This window comes from Lithobates pipiens, unplaced genomic scaffold (genome assembly GCF_037356315.1).
Source record: "Lithobates pipiens isolate NorthernLeopardFrog02 unplaced genomic scaffold, aLitPip1_a1.2 Scaffold_19, whole genome shotgun sequence".
In the NCBI taxonomy this organism is placed as follows: domain Eukaryota; kingdom Metazoa; phylum Chordata; class Amphibia; order Anura; family Ranidae; genus Lithobates; species Lithobates pipiens.
The window spans coordinates 121,081,714-121,100,180 of record NW_027507764.1 but is presented as its reverse complement, the minus strand read 5'-3'; the positions used below and the strand labels follow the sequence as shown (position 1 = coordinate 121,100,180).

The following is an 18,467-nucleotide window of genomic DNA, read 5'->3' as shown; positions in this document are numbered from 1 at the left end:
AGACACATTAATAAAGCTGTGTCTTCATTAATAAATCAAGAAATAAGGGATATGTTGATAGGTGAAGAGAGAGAACAGAGTGAGCAGGGAAACCTTATACGTCTGCTGCTGCTCCTTCACTCTCCAGTCAGCAGGCTGGGAGTGAAAAAGACATTGATGTATTCCTTCTACAGTCTTCGATTGTAACAAAAGAAATAGGGCTGAGTAAATCTCAGGAATGAATGGAAATGAATATTGTCAAAAGTATTACATGCACATGAAATTTAAAGGCATCCCAGTCTTAGTCTGTAGGGTTCAAAATTGAGTTGGCCCACATTTTGCAGCTATAACAGCTTCAACTCTTCTGGGAAGTTTTAGGAGTGTGTCTATGGGAATGTTTGACCATTCTTTCAGAAGCACTTGGCAACTAGCTATCACAAACTTTGCACATAGCAGTTCCAAGAATTTACCCCTCTCCCATTCACAAAATGCGTTGAGTGGAACCTTATCCTCATGCGTGGATCTGTAAGATTTTATGTAGCTAATATTGTACACTTAGCATTACCATACAACACTTTGAAAGCGAACCCAAAATGTTCCATATATATATAGCTGTTCAATTCATACACCTATTTTTTAGCTAAATTGAACTCTTATATTACCTTCCTAGTTCATAAAAATAGTCCTGGACAAACAGATAATCATAAAAGTAACCTATAAAGCATTCAAATATGGTTTCTTATGTAAATAAAAACTGTTATTTTAAGAATATACTTACAAAATACAGTGTATTTTCCAACTGCGGGCAATAAACTTTGAGCTGATATTTATCCCATTTTAAGTTATAAAATAAAAATCTGCATAGTTGCAAGAAATAAACATTTCCTCCATTTTCTAGACCTAAGGCCTGTCAATTTTTTTTTATCTTTTCATGTAGAACAGATAAAAAAACAGCTCTCAAAATGCTTCAAGGTTCAGACCTACTGCTCCTTATATAAAGCATGACAAAATCCAGCCAACAATATGTAGAGATTGGTTATAACTGAAATGGGGTGGAGGTACTAAATGCAGAAATAAGTGACATGGTTGCAGGGTCATGTTCGATATTGATCTCTTAATTTTTGTGTTATGTTGCATCTATTTCCACAGGTGTTCACTGGTATTTTTACTGCTGAAATGGTCCTTAAAATGATTGCCTTAGATCCCTATTACTATTTCCAGCAGGGATGGAATATTTTTGACAGCCTTATCGTGAATTTAAGTTTAATTGAGTTATGTCTCTCCAGCATGGGAAACTTGTCTGTCCTCCGTTCCTTCCGACTGGTAAGATCATATTTCCAGTTGCTTCTTGAAGAATTTGTTCAAAGATACACATGTCTCCATATCTTCAAAAAACAAATACCAATTAAAGCATTGCTTGTGCATTGCCCATTTTCACATAGGGAGAGGTTTCTCAAAATGTAAATGTAAGTACTGCACACAAAAGATCACTTTTTTTGGGTGGCAAAAATCCTGTGCCTTGCAAGGATCACATACGTTAGCCCAGTGTTTCTCAATTCCAGTCCTCAAGGTGCCCCAACAGGTCATGTTTTCAGGATTTCCCTCAGATGAAACGGCAATTACTAAGGCAGTGAAACTGATCAAATCACCTGTGCAAAATAATGGAAACCCTGAAAACATGACCTGGTGAGGTGCCTTGAGGACTGGAGTTGAGAAACACTGCATTAGCCCATTATATGCTAGAGCTTCAAAATATAACTGTAACATGATCAGAATAAAAAAAATTATGAAAGAACAACTGAATAAACAACTTTTTTTTTTTTTTACAAAATTTCAAGAGTTGTAATGTATATTGGTTAAAGTTTACAGCAGGGAGATCTTCCTGCCTCAGAGCAGCAGATCTGGATTATCCAAAGCAATAGCAAGATGAAAAGAAGGAGAAAGAACCACACAGATCTAGTGCAATTTAAAACCTTACAATTAATAAGTAGAAAATCATTGATCGCACTCAAAAAGGGCTTGAAAGTTGCAATTTTTTATGACTCCCAGGAACATTCTTGTAACTCAAAGTCCACCAGGTCCTGGTTATGTGTTGTTCTGAACCAACATAAGCAGATTTCTCACGTTCCATTATTGTGTTGTTTTAAAGGCTTGCCATGTATAGCTGGACACATATCATGTACAAACACCACCACAGAAACAATAAAGGCCTACCACATTCCCCACCTATCCCAAAGTCCATTGTGATTTGCAATATACTAAACCTATACCACTAAAAAGACTGTAACAAATCTCATATAAACTGGATATAATGAATGTGGTCCCAAATGTCTGCATCTTATATATGAGCCCAAAGAAAATAAAAAGCCAAACTGCTAATAGTCCTACAATTCAACCTACACAAGTTAGGCAGTTATCCAGATATATTTATATGGATGGCATTGATCTATAGATATTCCTTTGTAGGAGAAATTAATCAAAATCAATTTGGTGATCCAAACAGAGAGAATTTAAACATTAAATATGTCAAAAAGTAGTCTTAGAGATTTTTCAGGCCATAATGATGAGCTTCTTACTCTAAATTTAAGTCAAATCTGACAATACTGTGGCTTAGCACCGATATTACAGCCTTCTTCAAGGTGTTTCCATATACATCATTTATGATAGGGAAAAAGTAAGACAATCCTTATTTTGTATAGCAATACTAGTGCATTATAATAATAAACAAGGCAATAAGGTATCTCCTTTCTATTGGATCAATGTAATATAAATAACAAATATTCCACTTTCACAATTAGGGTAGATTGTTTGGAGGCCCCTCCAAAGACTTGGTATCTTACCAGTAATACATCCATTTCCCCAATGCCATTCAGTATTAAACTCCATCCATGTTCTATATCTGGACAACTCCTAATTTTTGGGTGGGTGAATTATAGGACCATTAGCAGTTCAACGAATTAAAGTTTTTCTTTGGGCTTATATATAAGGAGCAGACATGGGGGACTAAATTAGGTGTCAGGTCCATTTGATGTTTTGTCTTGAATATTCAAGTGTCTATTAGCTTTAGGACATAGGAGTAACTTAATTTGTATGCAACAGAGGGGAGGAATGGTGGTTTTTGGTTTTAATGGGGTATGTTGAACCATGGTAAAAGGGTAATTTTATATGTTACCTTTTGAAATAAATGGCCTAAAAGATTACACGACTGACTGATATTTAGTACCTTACTTTTTATAGGTAATTATGAGATCTGTTACAGTCTCTTTAGTGGTGTAGGAGGATTTTTTGGTTTTGAACATATCATGTAAACTTAATGGCAGGAGGTTTAGTAGTAGTGCTCCCAGGGCCAGATATTTACTTGTACTCCTCACATTCTGGCTAACCTTAGTACACCACTAACAGGAAAATATGTCATAGTTGCACATGAAAAATATGTAACAATACAGTTATTTTAGTGAAAAACAGAATGCAGAGGTTAACAAAGCTGAACTTGAGATTGTGAATATAAACCTTGAGATATTTATTACAATTTAAAAATCAAAGTCAAACCATGATAATAATGACATGTCTTAGCAGTATTTTAACACGTGTACTAAACTATGCAATTCCTTTTTATCCTTATTACAGCTTCGTGTTTTCAAACTGGCAAAATCATGGCCAACATTAAATACCCTCATCAAAATTATTGGCAATTCTGTTGGGGCTCTTGGGAACCTTACACTTGTTTTAGCAATCATCGTCTTTATTTTTGCTGTTGTGGGAGTGCAACTTTTTGGACGGAACTACCTGGACTGTGTCTGCAAGATTAATGACGATTGCAAGTTACCTCGATGGCACATGAGTGATTTCTTCCACTCATTTCTCATTGTGTTCCGGGTTTTGTGTGGAGAATGGATTGAGACCATGTGGGATTGTATGGAAGTTAGTGGTCAACCCTTGTGCATCCTTGTCTTCATGCTAGTCATGGTAATAGGAAATCTAGTGGTAAGTAACAATGTCATATTTTTTTTCTTTTTTTGTTCTTTTATGGATCTGCTTCTTGCTTTCCACCATAGAAACCATGTTTGATATTTAGCAGCGCTGAGATCTTTCAGGCAATAAACAGTTTTATTCTGGTGAAGATGGCTCCATGTATTTTACTGAATTTTTCCTATAAATTTACGGTTTTGAATGCACAGTCAGCAATACAAATAATTAGGAAATTATCATCTGCAACTGGGATAAATTATAAAATAAATGGTCCACTTAAAGTGGATCGTTAGTTTCCAAAGTATGTTTTCATTAATATAGCAGTTTGATATCAGCTCAATAATAACATACTACCCCACTTTTAATAATAATATATCACCCCACTTTCCTTGGGTAAAGACTTGCTGTATCCCGCATAATAGTTATGTTGTTAGGTCCTTGTTTGATGATGTACATGCAACCAGCAGTTGTTCTGCCATTCACACATACAGTGGTGTGAAAAAGTGTTTGCCCCCTTCCTCATTTCATGTTCCTTTGCATGTTTGTCACACTTAAGTGTTTCGGAACATCAAACCAATTTAAACAATAGTCAAGGACAACACAAGTAAACACAAAATGCAATTTGTAAATGAAGGTGTTTATTATTAAAGGTGAAAAAAAATCCAAACCATCATGGCCCTGTGTGAAAAAGTGATTGCCCCCTAAACCTAATAACTGGTTGGGTCACCCTTAGCAGCAACAACTGCAACCAAGCATTTGCGATAACGTGCAATGAGGCTTTTACAGCGTCCTGGAGGAATTTTGGCCCACTCATCTTTGCAGAATTGTCCTAATTCAGTTACATTAGAGGGTTTTCGAGCATGAACGGCCTTTTTAAGGTCATACCACAACATCTCAATAGGATTCAGGTCAGGACTTTGGCTAGGCCACTCCAAAGTCTTCATTTTGTTTTTCTTCAGCCATTCGGTGGTGGACTTGCTGGTGTGTTTAGGATCATTGACCTGCTGCAGAACCCAAGTTCGTTTCAGCTTGAGTACATGAACAGATGGTCAGACATTCTCCTTCAGGATCTCTTGGTAGACAGCAGAATTCATAGTTCCTTTTATCACGGCAAGTCTTCCAGGTCCTGAAGCAGCAAAACAGCCCCAGACCATCACACTACCACCACCATATTTTACTGTTGGTATAATGTTCTTTTTATGAAATGCAGTGTTCCTTCTACGCCAGATATACTTGGACACACACCTTCCAAAGAGTTCCACTTTTGTCTCATCGGTCCACAGAATGTTGTCCCAAAAGTCTTGGGGATCATCAAGATGTGTTGTGGAGAAATTGAGACGAGCTTTGATGTTCTTTTTGCTCAGCAGTGGTTTTCTCCTTGGAACTCTGCCATGCAGGCCATTTTTGCCCAGTCTTTTCCTGATGGTGGAGGCATGAACGCTGACCTTAACTGAGGCAAGTGAGGCCTGCAGTTCCTTGGACGTTGTTGTGGGGTCTTTTGTGACCTCTTGGATGAGTCGTCGCTGCGCTCTTGGGGTAATTTTGGGCGGCCGGACACTCCTGGGAAGGTTCACCACTGTTCCATGTCTTCACCATTTGTGGATAATGGCTCTCACTGTGGTTCGCTGGATTCCCAAAGCTTTGGAAATGGCTTTATAACCCTTTCCAGACTGATAGATCTCAATTACTTTCTTTCTCAATTGTTCCTGAATTTCTTTGGGTCTCGGCATGATGTGTAGCTTTTAAGGATCTTCTGGTGGACCTTACTGTGTCAAGCAGCTCCTATTTAAGTGATGCCTTGATTGTGAACAGGTGTGGCAATAATCAGGCCTGGGTGTGGCTAGAGAAATTGAACTCAGGTGTGGACAACCACAGTTATAGTATGTTTTAACAAGGGGGGCAATCACTTTTTCACACAGGGCCATGATGGTTTGGATTTTTTTTCACCTTTAATAATAAACACCTTCATTTACAAATTGCATTTTGTGTTTACTTGTGTTGTCCTTGACTATTGTTTAAATTGGTTTGATGTTCCGAAACACTTAAGTGTGACAAACATGCAAAGGAACAGGAAATGAGGAAGGGGGCAAACACTTTTTCACACCACTGTAAGCTCAAGCTACAAGGTTAATGTGCTTCGTTGAACTGGGGGTACATGTGTGGGTTTGTATTATCACGGGCCGAAGCTGGTCCCAGAGGAGATGGAGTATATGTAGATAGCAATGTGTGGAGAAAAGAGTGCTCACAGCATAAAACTTTTTCAGCTTGTATATTTTTGGGTGTGCATGTATATAAAGCGGTTGTTTTTTTCTCAATGCATGGATATAGTGCAGTTCTGCTTCAAGCCCCCATTAAAGTGTATGTAAACCTTAGCAATTAACTTCTCTTAATGCTTCTTTTTGCGCTGTATATCTAACACTGAAACAATGGAGGGGGGGGGGGGTTTGTAGTTTTAAATCACTACCTGTGCTAGGGTAACAACAGTGCTCATCCTTAGATGGGATTAGGCAGGCTTTAAGATCACAACAAATAAATACTAATGGGATTTATTTACTAAAACTGGAGAGTGCAAAATCTGGTACAGTTGTGTATGGTAGCCAATCAGCTTCTAACTCCAGCTTGTTCAAATAATCTATCTTTAACAATGAAACCTGGAAGCTGATTGGTTTGTATTCAGAGCTGCACCAGATTTTGCTCATTCCAGTTTTAGCAAATTCCCCCCATAATGAATACTCAGCATGATGAACTGTCAATGTTAGAATTTTTTTAATACTACCAATAAATATAAACAATGATCTCCACAGTCCAATTAATTAAGACATGACATTCAAACCTGAAAAAGATAATTATAAGGTTTTTCAGATCCTGTCTACATGCTGCCCATACAAGTGCACAGCAGTACCACAACAGTGCCAAAACATTATAACAAAAACGGACAATTAAACCTGGTCAATAAATACACCAATATAAAAATTACTTGAATGGTGATAATCCCTATATTAGTTATCAAACATTATCACTTTAAGTTCTCTCCTTGAAGTACTACACACAAGAAGTGCTAGGATTGTGTTTGACACTCAATAACTAGCAGTGGATAAAGTTGCTGGAAGTAATGTCATAGAATTCAGGCCCAGACTGCTAAGTCTGGCTTTTTCATGGAAGAGTGTTGTATTTCAGTGGATATTCATGAGATGTTGTTTGCAAACACCAATTTGAAATAGTTCTCTTTAAAAAACAGGCTTGATTTTTGTTCTCAGTATATTTAGTCCTCAGGCATATGCGCCATTGAAAGAGTGAAATTAACAAGGAACTGTCTCATGGTTCTAAATATTATCTAAGTAAGGCTATCAGTGGAGTTCTCCAGTACTCAAAAGTATAAAACAAAATAAAGAAACTACTAAAATGTGGGAATAAAGACCCACTGTTAAACATTGTTTGTCACCACAGAAATATAACAAAAACATATAAAAATATATAGGAAAGTGCTTCTTGCATAATAAACAAAATGTATTATTCACACGTACTACAAAAGCCATAGCAAAGACAATTAAAATACTTCCTGTGTCCTACCCTCAGGTGACCTATGCAACGGAATTAATGGTTATCAAAAAGACTCTGAAAGTCTTGTGGTAAATATTTGTAAATATACAGCAATTTCAGAAACTGTGCTTATGGGCACACCCCCTAACAAAGGGTATGTTAATACAGCAGAGCTCACTGGACTCCTCAAATAGGGGTTGACATCCATGTAAAAATAATCCAATGTCTGTGACATGGCAGGCATATCAAATAAGTTCCAAATTGCACAGATATGTAGCAATCAAATGCAACAGCTCAGTATGCAGATATCTGAATGAATGAATGATTTGTATAGCGCTGCAAATGCAAACTGAATCGCATCAAGGCGCTCGATCTGTCCTGTGTTGTCTAGCTTCTTAGAAGAGGTAGGTCTTGAGTTTTTTCCCGAAGGCCTGATAGTTTTCTTCCACGCGGATGTAAGTTGGTAGAGCATTCCATAGCCATGGTCCTTGGACTGCGAATCTTCGTTCTCCCTTTGATTTGTAGCGGGATTTGGGAACGAGGAGGAGATTTTGGTTAGATGATTGGAGACTGCGATTGGGTGTGGGTGTGTAGTGTGTTATCTTCTCGCGTAGGTATTGAGGAGTGTTTCCTTGTATGCATTTGGGGGTGAGGCAGAGGGTCTTGAATGTAATTTGATTCTTTATGGTTAACCAATGTAGGCTGCTCAGGGCGGGGGAGATGGATTCCCAGTTTTTTTTCCCTGTTATCAGTCTTGCCGCCGTGTTTTGGATGAGTTGTAAGCGCGCAAGTTGATATTGGGGTAGTCCTATGTAAAGGGAGTTTGCGTAGTCGAGTCGGAAATTAATAATTGTTCCAACTACTGCTGCTTTGTCCTCAGTTGGAATGAAGGGGGTGAGTCTACGTAGCAGGCGGAAAGAGATGGTGAGATCCGCTGACTACTGATCCAATTTGTGCATCCATTGACATTTCTGAGTCAAAGATGACTCCGAGACTCTTGGCTTTGGTGCTTGGAGAGAAGGTCTGTCCAAAGATGATGGGAGGTGTCCATGTCTGCCAATGTATGTTTCCAGTGGTCTTATTGAGAGCAGCACTGTAGAAGTCCATCATCACACACAGTATAAATAGTCAGTCATGTAGCATCTAAGTAACAGCAGTCCTATTGAACATGACTATAAATGTACATGCAAAATAACTGCTTAGATGCAACAGCTCAGAATCCTAGCATCCGCCAAAGTCTGTCCTACTTGTCACATTTAATGAAATCAGGTAGTGGACTCACCACTATATGATGAAAAATAAACTTGAATCAACTCCAACCTTTTGGGCTAACAGTAGTTTACACAGTGTCCTCTAAAGCCGCCAGCGGAGCACCAGAGAAACCAGTCGGGTTTGGGCTTGAGCTCTCAATGGAAATTGCTCTCTTAACTTTATATGAACCTCTCTGGGTTCTGATAAGCATATCTGAGAACTTCCACCCTTAAAATCAGATATAAAAATGTAAACTTTGTAAATACTATTTAGTTAGCATTTTTCTCTTTTTTTTTTTTTGCATATATAAAGTGCATCTGAAAGTATTCATAGCGTTTCATTTTTCCACATTTTGTTATGTTACAGCCTTATTCCAAAATGGATTAAATTCATTATTTTCCTCAAAATTCTACAAACAATACCCCATAATGACAATGTGAAAGAAGTTTGTATGAAATCTTTGCAAATTTATTAGAAATAAAAAAACAAAAAAAATCATATGTACATAAGTATTCATACTTATACTCAATACTTTGTTGAAGCACCATTGGCACCAATTACAGCTTCCAGTCTTTTTGAGTACGATGCTACAAGTTTGGCACACCTATTTTTGGACAGTTTCCCCCATTCTTCTTTGCGAGACCTCTCAAGCTCCATCAGGTTGGATGGGGAGTGTCAGTGCACAGCCATTTTCAGATCTCTCCAGTTTTTCAATCGTGTTCAAGTCTGGGCTCTTTCTTGGCCACTCAAGGACATTCACAGAGTTGTCCTGTAGCCACTCCTTTGTTATCTTGGCTGTGTGCTTTGGGTCTTTGTCTTGTTGGAAGATGAACTTTTGCCCCAGTCTGAGGTCTAGAACACTTTGGAGCAGGTTTTCATCAAGGATATCTCAGTACATTGCTGTATTCCTCTTCCCCTCGATCCTGAATAGTCTCCCAGTTCCTGCTGCTGAAACACATCCCCACAGCATGATGCTGCCACCACCATGCTTCGCTGGTGTTGGCCAGGGGATGAGCGGTGTCTGGTTTCCTTCAGACATGAAGCTTGTCATTCAGGCCAAAGAGTTCAATCCTTGTTTCATGAGACCAGCAAATTTTGTTTCTCATGGTCTGGGAGTCCTTGCCCTTTTGGCAAACTCCAGGCAGGCTATCATGTGCCTTTTACTGAGGAGTGGCTCCCGTTTGGCCACACTACCATACAGGCCTGATTGGTGGAGTGCTGCAGAGAAGGCTTTTCTTCTAGAAGGCCTCCTCTCTCCACAGAGAAATGCTGGAGCTCTGTCAGACTGACCATTGGGTTCTTGATCACTTCCCTGACTAAGGCCCTTCTCCCTGATCGCTCAGTTTGACCGGACGGCCCACTCTAGGAAGAGTCCTGGTGATTTCTGTACCCTTCCCCAGATCTGTGCCTCGATACAATCCTGTCTCAAAGGTCTACTGACAATTTCTTGGACTTCATTGTTTGGTTTATATTCTGACATGCACTGTTAACTAGGTATGAGCTTCGTGTTCGAGTCAAACATATGTTCGACTCGAACATATGTTCGACTCGAACATATGTTCGACTCGAACATCGGCTGTTCGCCCGTTCGGCGAATTCCGAACGTTATGGGCCGTTCGTGCCAAAATCGTGTGGCGCTCACGGCCCACAATGCACTGCGCCATCGCAGTGCATTGTGGGCCATGAGCGCCACACGAATTTGGCGCGAACGGCCCATAACGTTCGGAATTCGCCGAACGGGCGAACAGCCGATGTTCGAGTTGAACATATGTTCGACTCGAACACGAAGCTCATCCCTAGTTAACAGTGCATGTCAGAATATAAACCGGATCATGTTGTCCTTAGTGACCCAGAGGACTCCGGACCAAATGCCTCAGCTAACCTACGCTGCATGGCCTCCCTGATCCTGCAAAGCCTGCGGAAGGATCCTCGTATTCTTCGGATCAAGGAGAGGGACCATTACTGGCTGGCCACTCTCCTTGATCCACGGTACAAGGGTAAGGTTGCCGACCTTATCTTGCCATCGCAGAGGGAGCAGAAGATGAGACATCTCCGGGAGGCCTTGCAGAAAGGTCTGTGCAACGCGTTCCCAGAGACTGGGAGGTTACAAACTCCTGGTCCTGGACAACGTGTTGCTGAGGTAACGGTCAGAAGGTATGATCGTTTCCAGCAACCATCACCAGCGTCTGATTTACATGGTGCAGGAATACCTAGGGGCAAGGTCAGATCTGGACAGCTTTACCACCGAAAATCCTCTGGCTTACTGGGTCTTGAGGATGGATCACTGGCCAGAGCTTGCATCCAGCGTTCTTTTGGAACGCACCTTCAGTGCTGCTGGTGGCTTTGTTACCGATCACAGGGTGCGCCTGTCCACCGAATCAGTTGATTGACTGACCTTCATCAAGATGAATCAGTCTTGGATCACCCACAGCTACCAAGCACCTGAAGCTGATGTAACCGAATAATTTTTTTTGAAATATCACATCCCTTCAAGACTGCCTATGCTGATGCTGAGTGACTGTCCTGTTATGTTGATTGTCTATCCTCTTCCTCCTCCGCTGATATGTTGGAAGAACATTTCTGGTTCTGGGTGATGCCATCAGCCCAATTTTTCTGCCCCTGTTTAACAGGGGCGTTTAATTACAATTTTTGATGCAATGCTTTGCAGCAGGGCTAATTCCTGCACTACAACTAGAGTATATGGGAGAGGTTGCAGTGTGGTGGCACCAGCACCAGTGCCTAAGGCCCAATTTTTCTGCCCCTGTTTAACAGGGGCGTTTAATTACAATTTTTGATGCAATGCTTTGCAGCAGTGCCCAAGTCCCAATTTTTCTGCCCCTGTTTAACAGGGACATGTAATTACAATTCTTGATATAATATTTCACAGGAGGGCCCGTTCCTGTGCCCACCCAGAGTAACTATGAGGACTTATAGTGTTGTGGCACCAGCACCACAACCACCAAAGGTCAATTTTTCTACCACTGTTCAACAATGGCATGTAATTACAAATCTTGATATAATCGTTCACAGCAGGGCGCTCCAGCGCCCACCAAGAGTCACTTTGAGGGCTTACAATGTTGTGGCAAAACCAACACCTTGTTCCGCCATTTCTGCAGAGCATATAGGGCAGGCCCCTACTTTCAAACATCCAACTTACAAACATCTCCTACTTGCAAACGGAAGGAGACAACAGCAAGTGAGATGAAAAAAGATGGACGACAAAACAAATTATACAGGGGTGATAACCCTTCCCTATGTTTTCCAAAAAGCTTAAAAATAGTTTTTTTGACTGGAGCTACACTTTAAAAATGTACCAGTTAAAAATTACAAACAGATTCAACTTAACACAATAAACCTACACAGTCCCTGTCTTGTTTGCACTGCCTGTATACTGCTGTTCTGAGTATATAGGGCCTGGGGGCCACACGCATTTCCTTTTTTTAATATGGGTACGGGGTTCCCCTTAATATGCGTACAAGACCCAAAGGGGCTGGTAATGGGCAGGGAGGGCTACCCATGCCATTTCTCTCAATGATTTTCAACCATATTGCAGGAACCAGATATAACATTAAAACCGCAAGCAGTTTTAAATGATGTTATTTCCGTTAAATGTCATTTTGTGCAGGGACTGTTCTAAACACGGGAAACACGTGGCACTTCACAGGCATACTACAGACACCCCCCATGCACGATATTTAAAGGAATATTTCACTTTTTTTTCACTTTAATCGTCATTAAAATCAGTGCTCCCGCCAAAACGGCCATTTTTAAAAACATTTTAGGCATTGACCCATGTCCCCTGGGGCAGGAGCCAGGTCCCCAAACCCTTTTTAGGATAGCATCTTGCATAATAGCCGTTAAAATTAGCACTTTTAATTTTGAAACGTTCGAGTCCCATAGACTTCAATGCGGTTCTAAAGTTCGTACGAATTTGGGGTCCGTTTGAAAGTTCTGGTGCGAACCGAAACCGGGGGGTGTTCGGCTCATCCCTACTGTTAACTGTGGGACCTTATATAGACAGGTGGGTGCCTTTCCAAACCATGTCCAATCAATTGAATTTACCATAGGGGGACTCCAATCAAGTTGTAGAAACATCTCAAGGATGATCAGTGGAAAGAGGATGCACCTGAGCTCAATTTTGAGTGTCATGGCAAAGGCTGTGAATACTTTTTTTTTTAGTTTTTTATTTTGAATAAATTGGCAAAGGTTTCAAACAAACTTCTTTCACGTTGTGATTATGGGTTATTGTTTGTAGAATTTTGAGGAAAATAATGAATTTAATCCATTTTGGAATAATGCTGTAATATAACAAAATGTGAAAAAAGTGAAGCACGGTGAATACTTTCCAGAGGCACTGTATGATCTTACTTAACCACTTCCCGTATATGTACATTGGCCGGGTGGGAGCCGCCTCCTTCTGAATGGACGTTCAGGAACATCCTTCAGAAGGAGGGGGATCACGCGCGCGCGTGCCCGCGCAGCGGCGCGATCCCCATGCGCTCGTGTCACCCAGACACGGCGCATCTCAGATCGGCAGGAGGGCTCTGTGATTGGCCCTCCTGATCACATGACGGCCGTGTCCAATCACGGCCGTCATGTGATGTAAACAAACAGCCAGTTGCTAGGCAATTGGCTCTCCTCTCCTCACACGGAAGTCGCTGAGGAGAGGAGAGCAGATCGCTGCAGCCGGGTGGTGATCAGCGAGTATGAGCTGTATAAACCTACAGTGTAAACACACATGTCACCACAATACACATGTCACCACACATGTCCCCAAAACACACATGTCCCCAAATAATAAAAAGACATGTCCCCAAATAAAAAAAAACATGTCCCCCACATAGGTCCCACTAAAATCACATGTTCCAATGATTATCTGCACACATATGTACGTGATCACATGCACACATATGTACATGATCATTTGCGTACCTATGTCCGTGATCACACAAACCAATTATTATACACTTAACGGAATTTTTCTTACCAAAAACATGTAGCAGAATACATTTTGGCTTAAATTTATGACAAAATTTGATTTTATTGGATTTCTTTTAAAATAGAAAAAAGAAAATATTGTTTTTTTTCCAAATTTCCACTTTTTTTGCGCTTATATCACAAAAAATAAAAAACGGAGTCGTGAATAAATACCACCAAAATAAAGCTCCATTTGTGCGAACAAAATTATAAAAATGTCATTTGGGTACAGTGTAGCATGACCGCGCAATTGTCATTGAAAGTGCAAGAGCGATGAAAGCTGAAAATTGGGCTGGGAAGGAAGGGGGCGAAAGTGCCCTGTATTGTAGTGGTTAAATTAGAATACTTAAATGTTTCTTGGAATAGTGGAAACATTACAATACAGTGGGGTTGATTTACTAAAGGCAAATAGACTGTGCACTCTGCAAGTACAGTTGCTCCAGAGTTTAGTAAAGGAAGTGACAGTTCACTTTGCAAAGAATACCCAATCACATGCAAGGAAAATAAGGCATTTTTTGCTCACAACTGATTGAATAATGAAAGTTATCAGAGTATGTACTTGGTAGATGCCGATGAACCCCAAAATTCAGTGCTGAAATGTTCAAATATTAATTATTTTATCTTTAGGTGATGTAGTATGTATCAAAAAAAAAAAAACATTGGGTAAAAGAATTAATAGGATTAGTAAGATACAGTAAAATGCAATGAGCTGAGAAAAAGGGCTTTAGAATGCACAAATATACTCATAGAAAGAAAAAACGAGCCATGTTGCACAATGTTTATGGGATGTTGTTGGTAGGGCAAATCAATATTTGTATAAGTGTAAATACCTTTACCTTTTGTATAAACTTCTTTCTTTCTTTTTTTTTTTTTTTTTACTGTCTTTTGATGGAGAAGTATTTGTTTGCATATTTGTTTTTGTTTGTTGGAAGTATTTGTTTGTTGGAACTCTCTATTTGGGTTATAGAAGCAGTTTTCTTTTCAGCGGAAACATTGGGGAACGCAGTTCCGGCACCTCCAGCACCTCCAGCACTGAGGTGTGCTGGAAGGTCTATGGATGTTGGCTGCGGGGGGATCAATTGTCACTGGTTGGGATATGATTTTGTGTGAGGGTCTATTGTTGAGGGTCTATTGTTGCTGATGTGGAATCTATTGTTGCTGGGGGGGTCTTATGTTGATGGAAGGGATCTACTATTGAGGTAGAGGTCTATTTTTACTGGCTGCTAGAGGATCTATTGATGCGGGCTGATCTGTTGTTGCTGCTGGGAGGTCTAATGTTGCTTTGGTGGATATTTTGTTACTGGGTGTGATATTTAGTTGTAGGTAGTTCACTGTTGCTGCAAGGAATCTGTTGTTATTGGAGTGGAGTCAATTGTTGCTGGGGGAGGCTATTGTTGTGTGGGGATCTATGGCTGGAATTCTATTGTTGCTGGCTGACAGGGGATCTAGTTTACTGCTTTTCTTTTTATAAACATGTTCCATACCAATGATTTAGCACTGCAAAATGATACTTGGTTCTGTATTCTCTAAATGGGGCAGTACTGATAGGTGGGTAGGGGGTGGAATCAAGGGACAGTGGTCAGAGGTGGGTAGGGGGCAGAGACAAGGGGTGACTCAGTTCCTGCACCTATTCTCAGAGAAAAAAAATCCCTGTATAGAAGCATGCTATTTGTATGCCAAAAATACATATACAGTATAAAAACATAAAATATATATTGTGAGGAAAAGGTTAAAAGAAAAGGTCAGAGAAAATAACAAATGTTCCACTAATGGCACTGAAAATACTCTGAGGATTACAATGTATACAGGGTGTTTATAAGAGCATCAGTAAATAAACAAGTGTACATACTGTACCATAGTTTGATGACTGAAACAGTGGGTCCAGGCAATAGACTTGCCACCATGATTGTGCCAAGCAGTGGTGGATAAATTGCGGCTTAGTCTCAGGCTCTTTCCACTTGACCCCCCCCCCCCCCCCCCCCCTGTAAATTTAAAAGTTTCTTTTACAAAGGACTCAGAAAGAGTGTTTGAATTTCTAATGGGATCTTATTAAATGATGTACTGTTTACAAATCAAATGGTGACAAATAATATCAAACCAATAATTCCAGGTACCTGAAATATGTATTATATTGTGTATACTGATATTAAAGGAATCCTTTACTGAATACGAAGGCAGGGATTCCTCCTATTCATCTAAAAAAATTATTAAAGTGATTGTCAAGTCTCGTTTTTTTTTTCTCTAACAATAACAAACGTTATACTTACCTGTTCTGTGCAGTTGGTTTTGCACAGAGCAGCCCGCATCCTCCTCTTCTCAGGTCCCTCTTTGGGTCTCCTGGACCCTCCCTCCTGTCGAGTGCCCCCACAGCAAGCAGCTTGCTATGGGGCACCCGAGCTGAGTCACAGCTCCCTGTGTCTATTTAGACACGGAGCCCCGATTTGGCCCTGCCCCCTCTCTCTTCTGATTGGCTACCTGACTTTGATTGACAGCAGTGGGAGCCAGTGGTGCTGTTGCTGTGTTTCAGCCAAGTAGGAGGAAAATCCCAGAGGGCCGAAGAACTCGTGGACATCACTGGATAGAGAGGGGGCTCAGGTTAGTATTAGGGGGTGCTGCATACGGAAGGCTTTTTATCTTAATGCATAGAATGCAAACCTTCTGCCTTTACAATCACTTTAAGATTTGCAAACCATGGGTTGGCTGATTGTAAACAGCACTGCAATGAAGTTGTTTTTTTTTAACATCCTCATGCCCCCCCCTCTTGTGTTTTTTCCTTCTGCCCTTATTATAATCAGCTACTGATACCATCACTCACAGGGAAGATAGTTAGAAAGTTGAATCGTTCAGCAAGGAAATGATAGTGGTCCAAGTAATGGACAGCACACCGATACTAGAACAGAAAAGGAAAAATGAAATGTAAACTGGCAATTAGCTGAGTGTTTTTGAAAGGTTAGCCACAAATTAAAATATACACACAGTGGTAAACAACAACCTTGAATGTCATCTAATGCAGGTATCTAAATACCAGTGTGTCCAACAACAGGGATTCCATGATGCAGACAGCGTTTTTTTTCTAAATGGAAGATTTTGATCCTGATGAAGTTGACTTAGCACTTAAACCAGAGGTTTCGTTTTTTTTTTTTTGGGGGGTTACAGCCCCAAACAGATTAATTGTGCGATGGTGTGTATCCCATTACCTGTAGGAGTCTGCTTCTGGTAAAAATCCTGCTGTTTCCCTTTGCTCTTGGTGGCTATTTTCCATCACTCTAAAGCAATGGAAAGGGGGTCTCCAAACATTCAAAAGAAAGGGACAATTTACTGTCCTTTAGACTTCGGGGGGGCTGGACTGTGTCCACTGGGAGTAAACAATGCCCGATCTTTGGTTTTAGTTGGAGAAATAGCTGCTGTCAGTGGGAGGAATTGCGCACCATTTTTATGTCAGTGGAAGGAATTATGCTCTATCGCTGGTGTCAGTGGAAGGAATAATGCCCATTGTTGGTGTCAATGGCAGGATTTATGCTTCATTGTTGGTGTCAGTGGCAGGAATAATGTCTCAAGGGCTGGATAAAGACAAACAAAAACCTGCATCTGGCACAGCGCACACAGTTTGGAGACCAATGACCTAAAGGACCACCAGCCTCTGCTGCTGAGAAAAGTTGCAGTTCAAATCCCACTATTATTGTCCCACAATGCAGTGCCTTTTGTGAATGGGTGGTGGAGCAGTTGAATGATAGATTCTCCCCTGGCAATCCAGAGAAGGCTACGACTTGTGGAGCAACAATTGTAGGAATTTTACATAGGCAGATGAGGGGTTTTTACTGCTTTTTACCTACAGTGGTGTGAAAAAGTGTTTGCCCCCTTCCTCATTTCCTGTTCCTTTGCATGTTTGTCACACTTAAGTGTTTCAGAACATCAAACCAATTTAAACAATAGTCAAGGACAACACAAGTAAACACAAAATGCAATTTGTAAATTAAGGTGTTTATTATTAAAGGTGAAAAAAAATCCAAACCATCATGGCCCTGTGTGAAAAAGTGATTGCCCCCTAAACCTAATAACTGGTTGGGCCACCCTTAGCAGCAACAACTGCAACCAAGCGTTTGCGATAACGTGCAATGAGGCTTTTACAGCGTCCTGGAGGAATTTTGGCCCACTCATCTTTGCAGAATTGTCCTAATTCAGTTACATTAGAGGGTTTTCGAGCATGAACGGCCTTTTTAAGGTCATACCACAACATCTCAATAGGATTCAGGTCAGGACTTTGGCTAGGCCACTCCAAAGTCTTCATTTTGTTTTTCTTCAGCCATTCGGTGGTGGACTTGCTGGTGTGTTTAGGATCATTGTCCTGCTGCAGAACCCAAGTTCGTTTCAGCTTGAGTACACGAACAGATGGTCGGACATTCTCCTTCAGGATCTCTTGGTAGACAGCAGAATTCATAGTTCCTTTTATCACGGCAAGTCTTCCAGGTCCTGAAGCAGCAAAACAGCCCCAGACCATCACACTACCACCACCATATTTTACTGTTGGTATAATGTTCTTTTTATGAAATGCAGTGTTCCTTCTACGCCAGATATACTTGGACACACACCTTCCAAAGAGTTCCACTTTTGTCTCATCGGTCCACAGAATGTTGTCCCAAAAGTCTTGGGGATCATCAAGATGTGTTGTGGAGAAATTGAGACGAGCTTTGATGTTCTTTTTGCTCAGCAGTGGTTTTCTCCTTGGAACTCTGCCATGCAGGCCATTTTTG

At 40.6% G+C, this 18,467-nt stretch overlaps 1 protein-coding gene across 14 annotated transcripts in view; it reads left to right on the top strand.

Annotated features, from left to right (window-relative positions):
• LOC143996244 (sodium channel protein type 5 subunit alpha-like) overlaps positions 1–18,467 on the top strand; it is a 553,882-nt gene that overhangs the window by 357,291 nt on the left and 178,124 nt on the right. For all 14 annotated transcript variants that reach the window (XM_077491204.1, XM_077491202.1, XM_077491195.1 and 11 more), the window contains exons 15-16: positions 1,129–1,302; positions 3,607–3,963. In XM_077491204.1, coding sequence (XP_077347330.1) covers positions 1,129–1,302; positions 3,607–3,963 — 531 coding nt within the window. The remainder of the gene's footprint in view (positions 1–1,128; positions 1,303–3,606; positions 3,964–18,467) is intronic.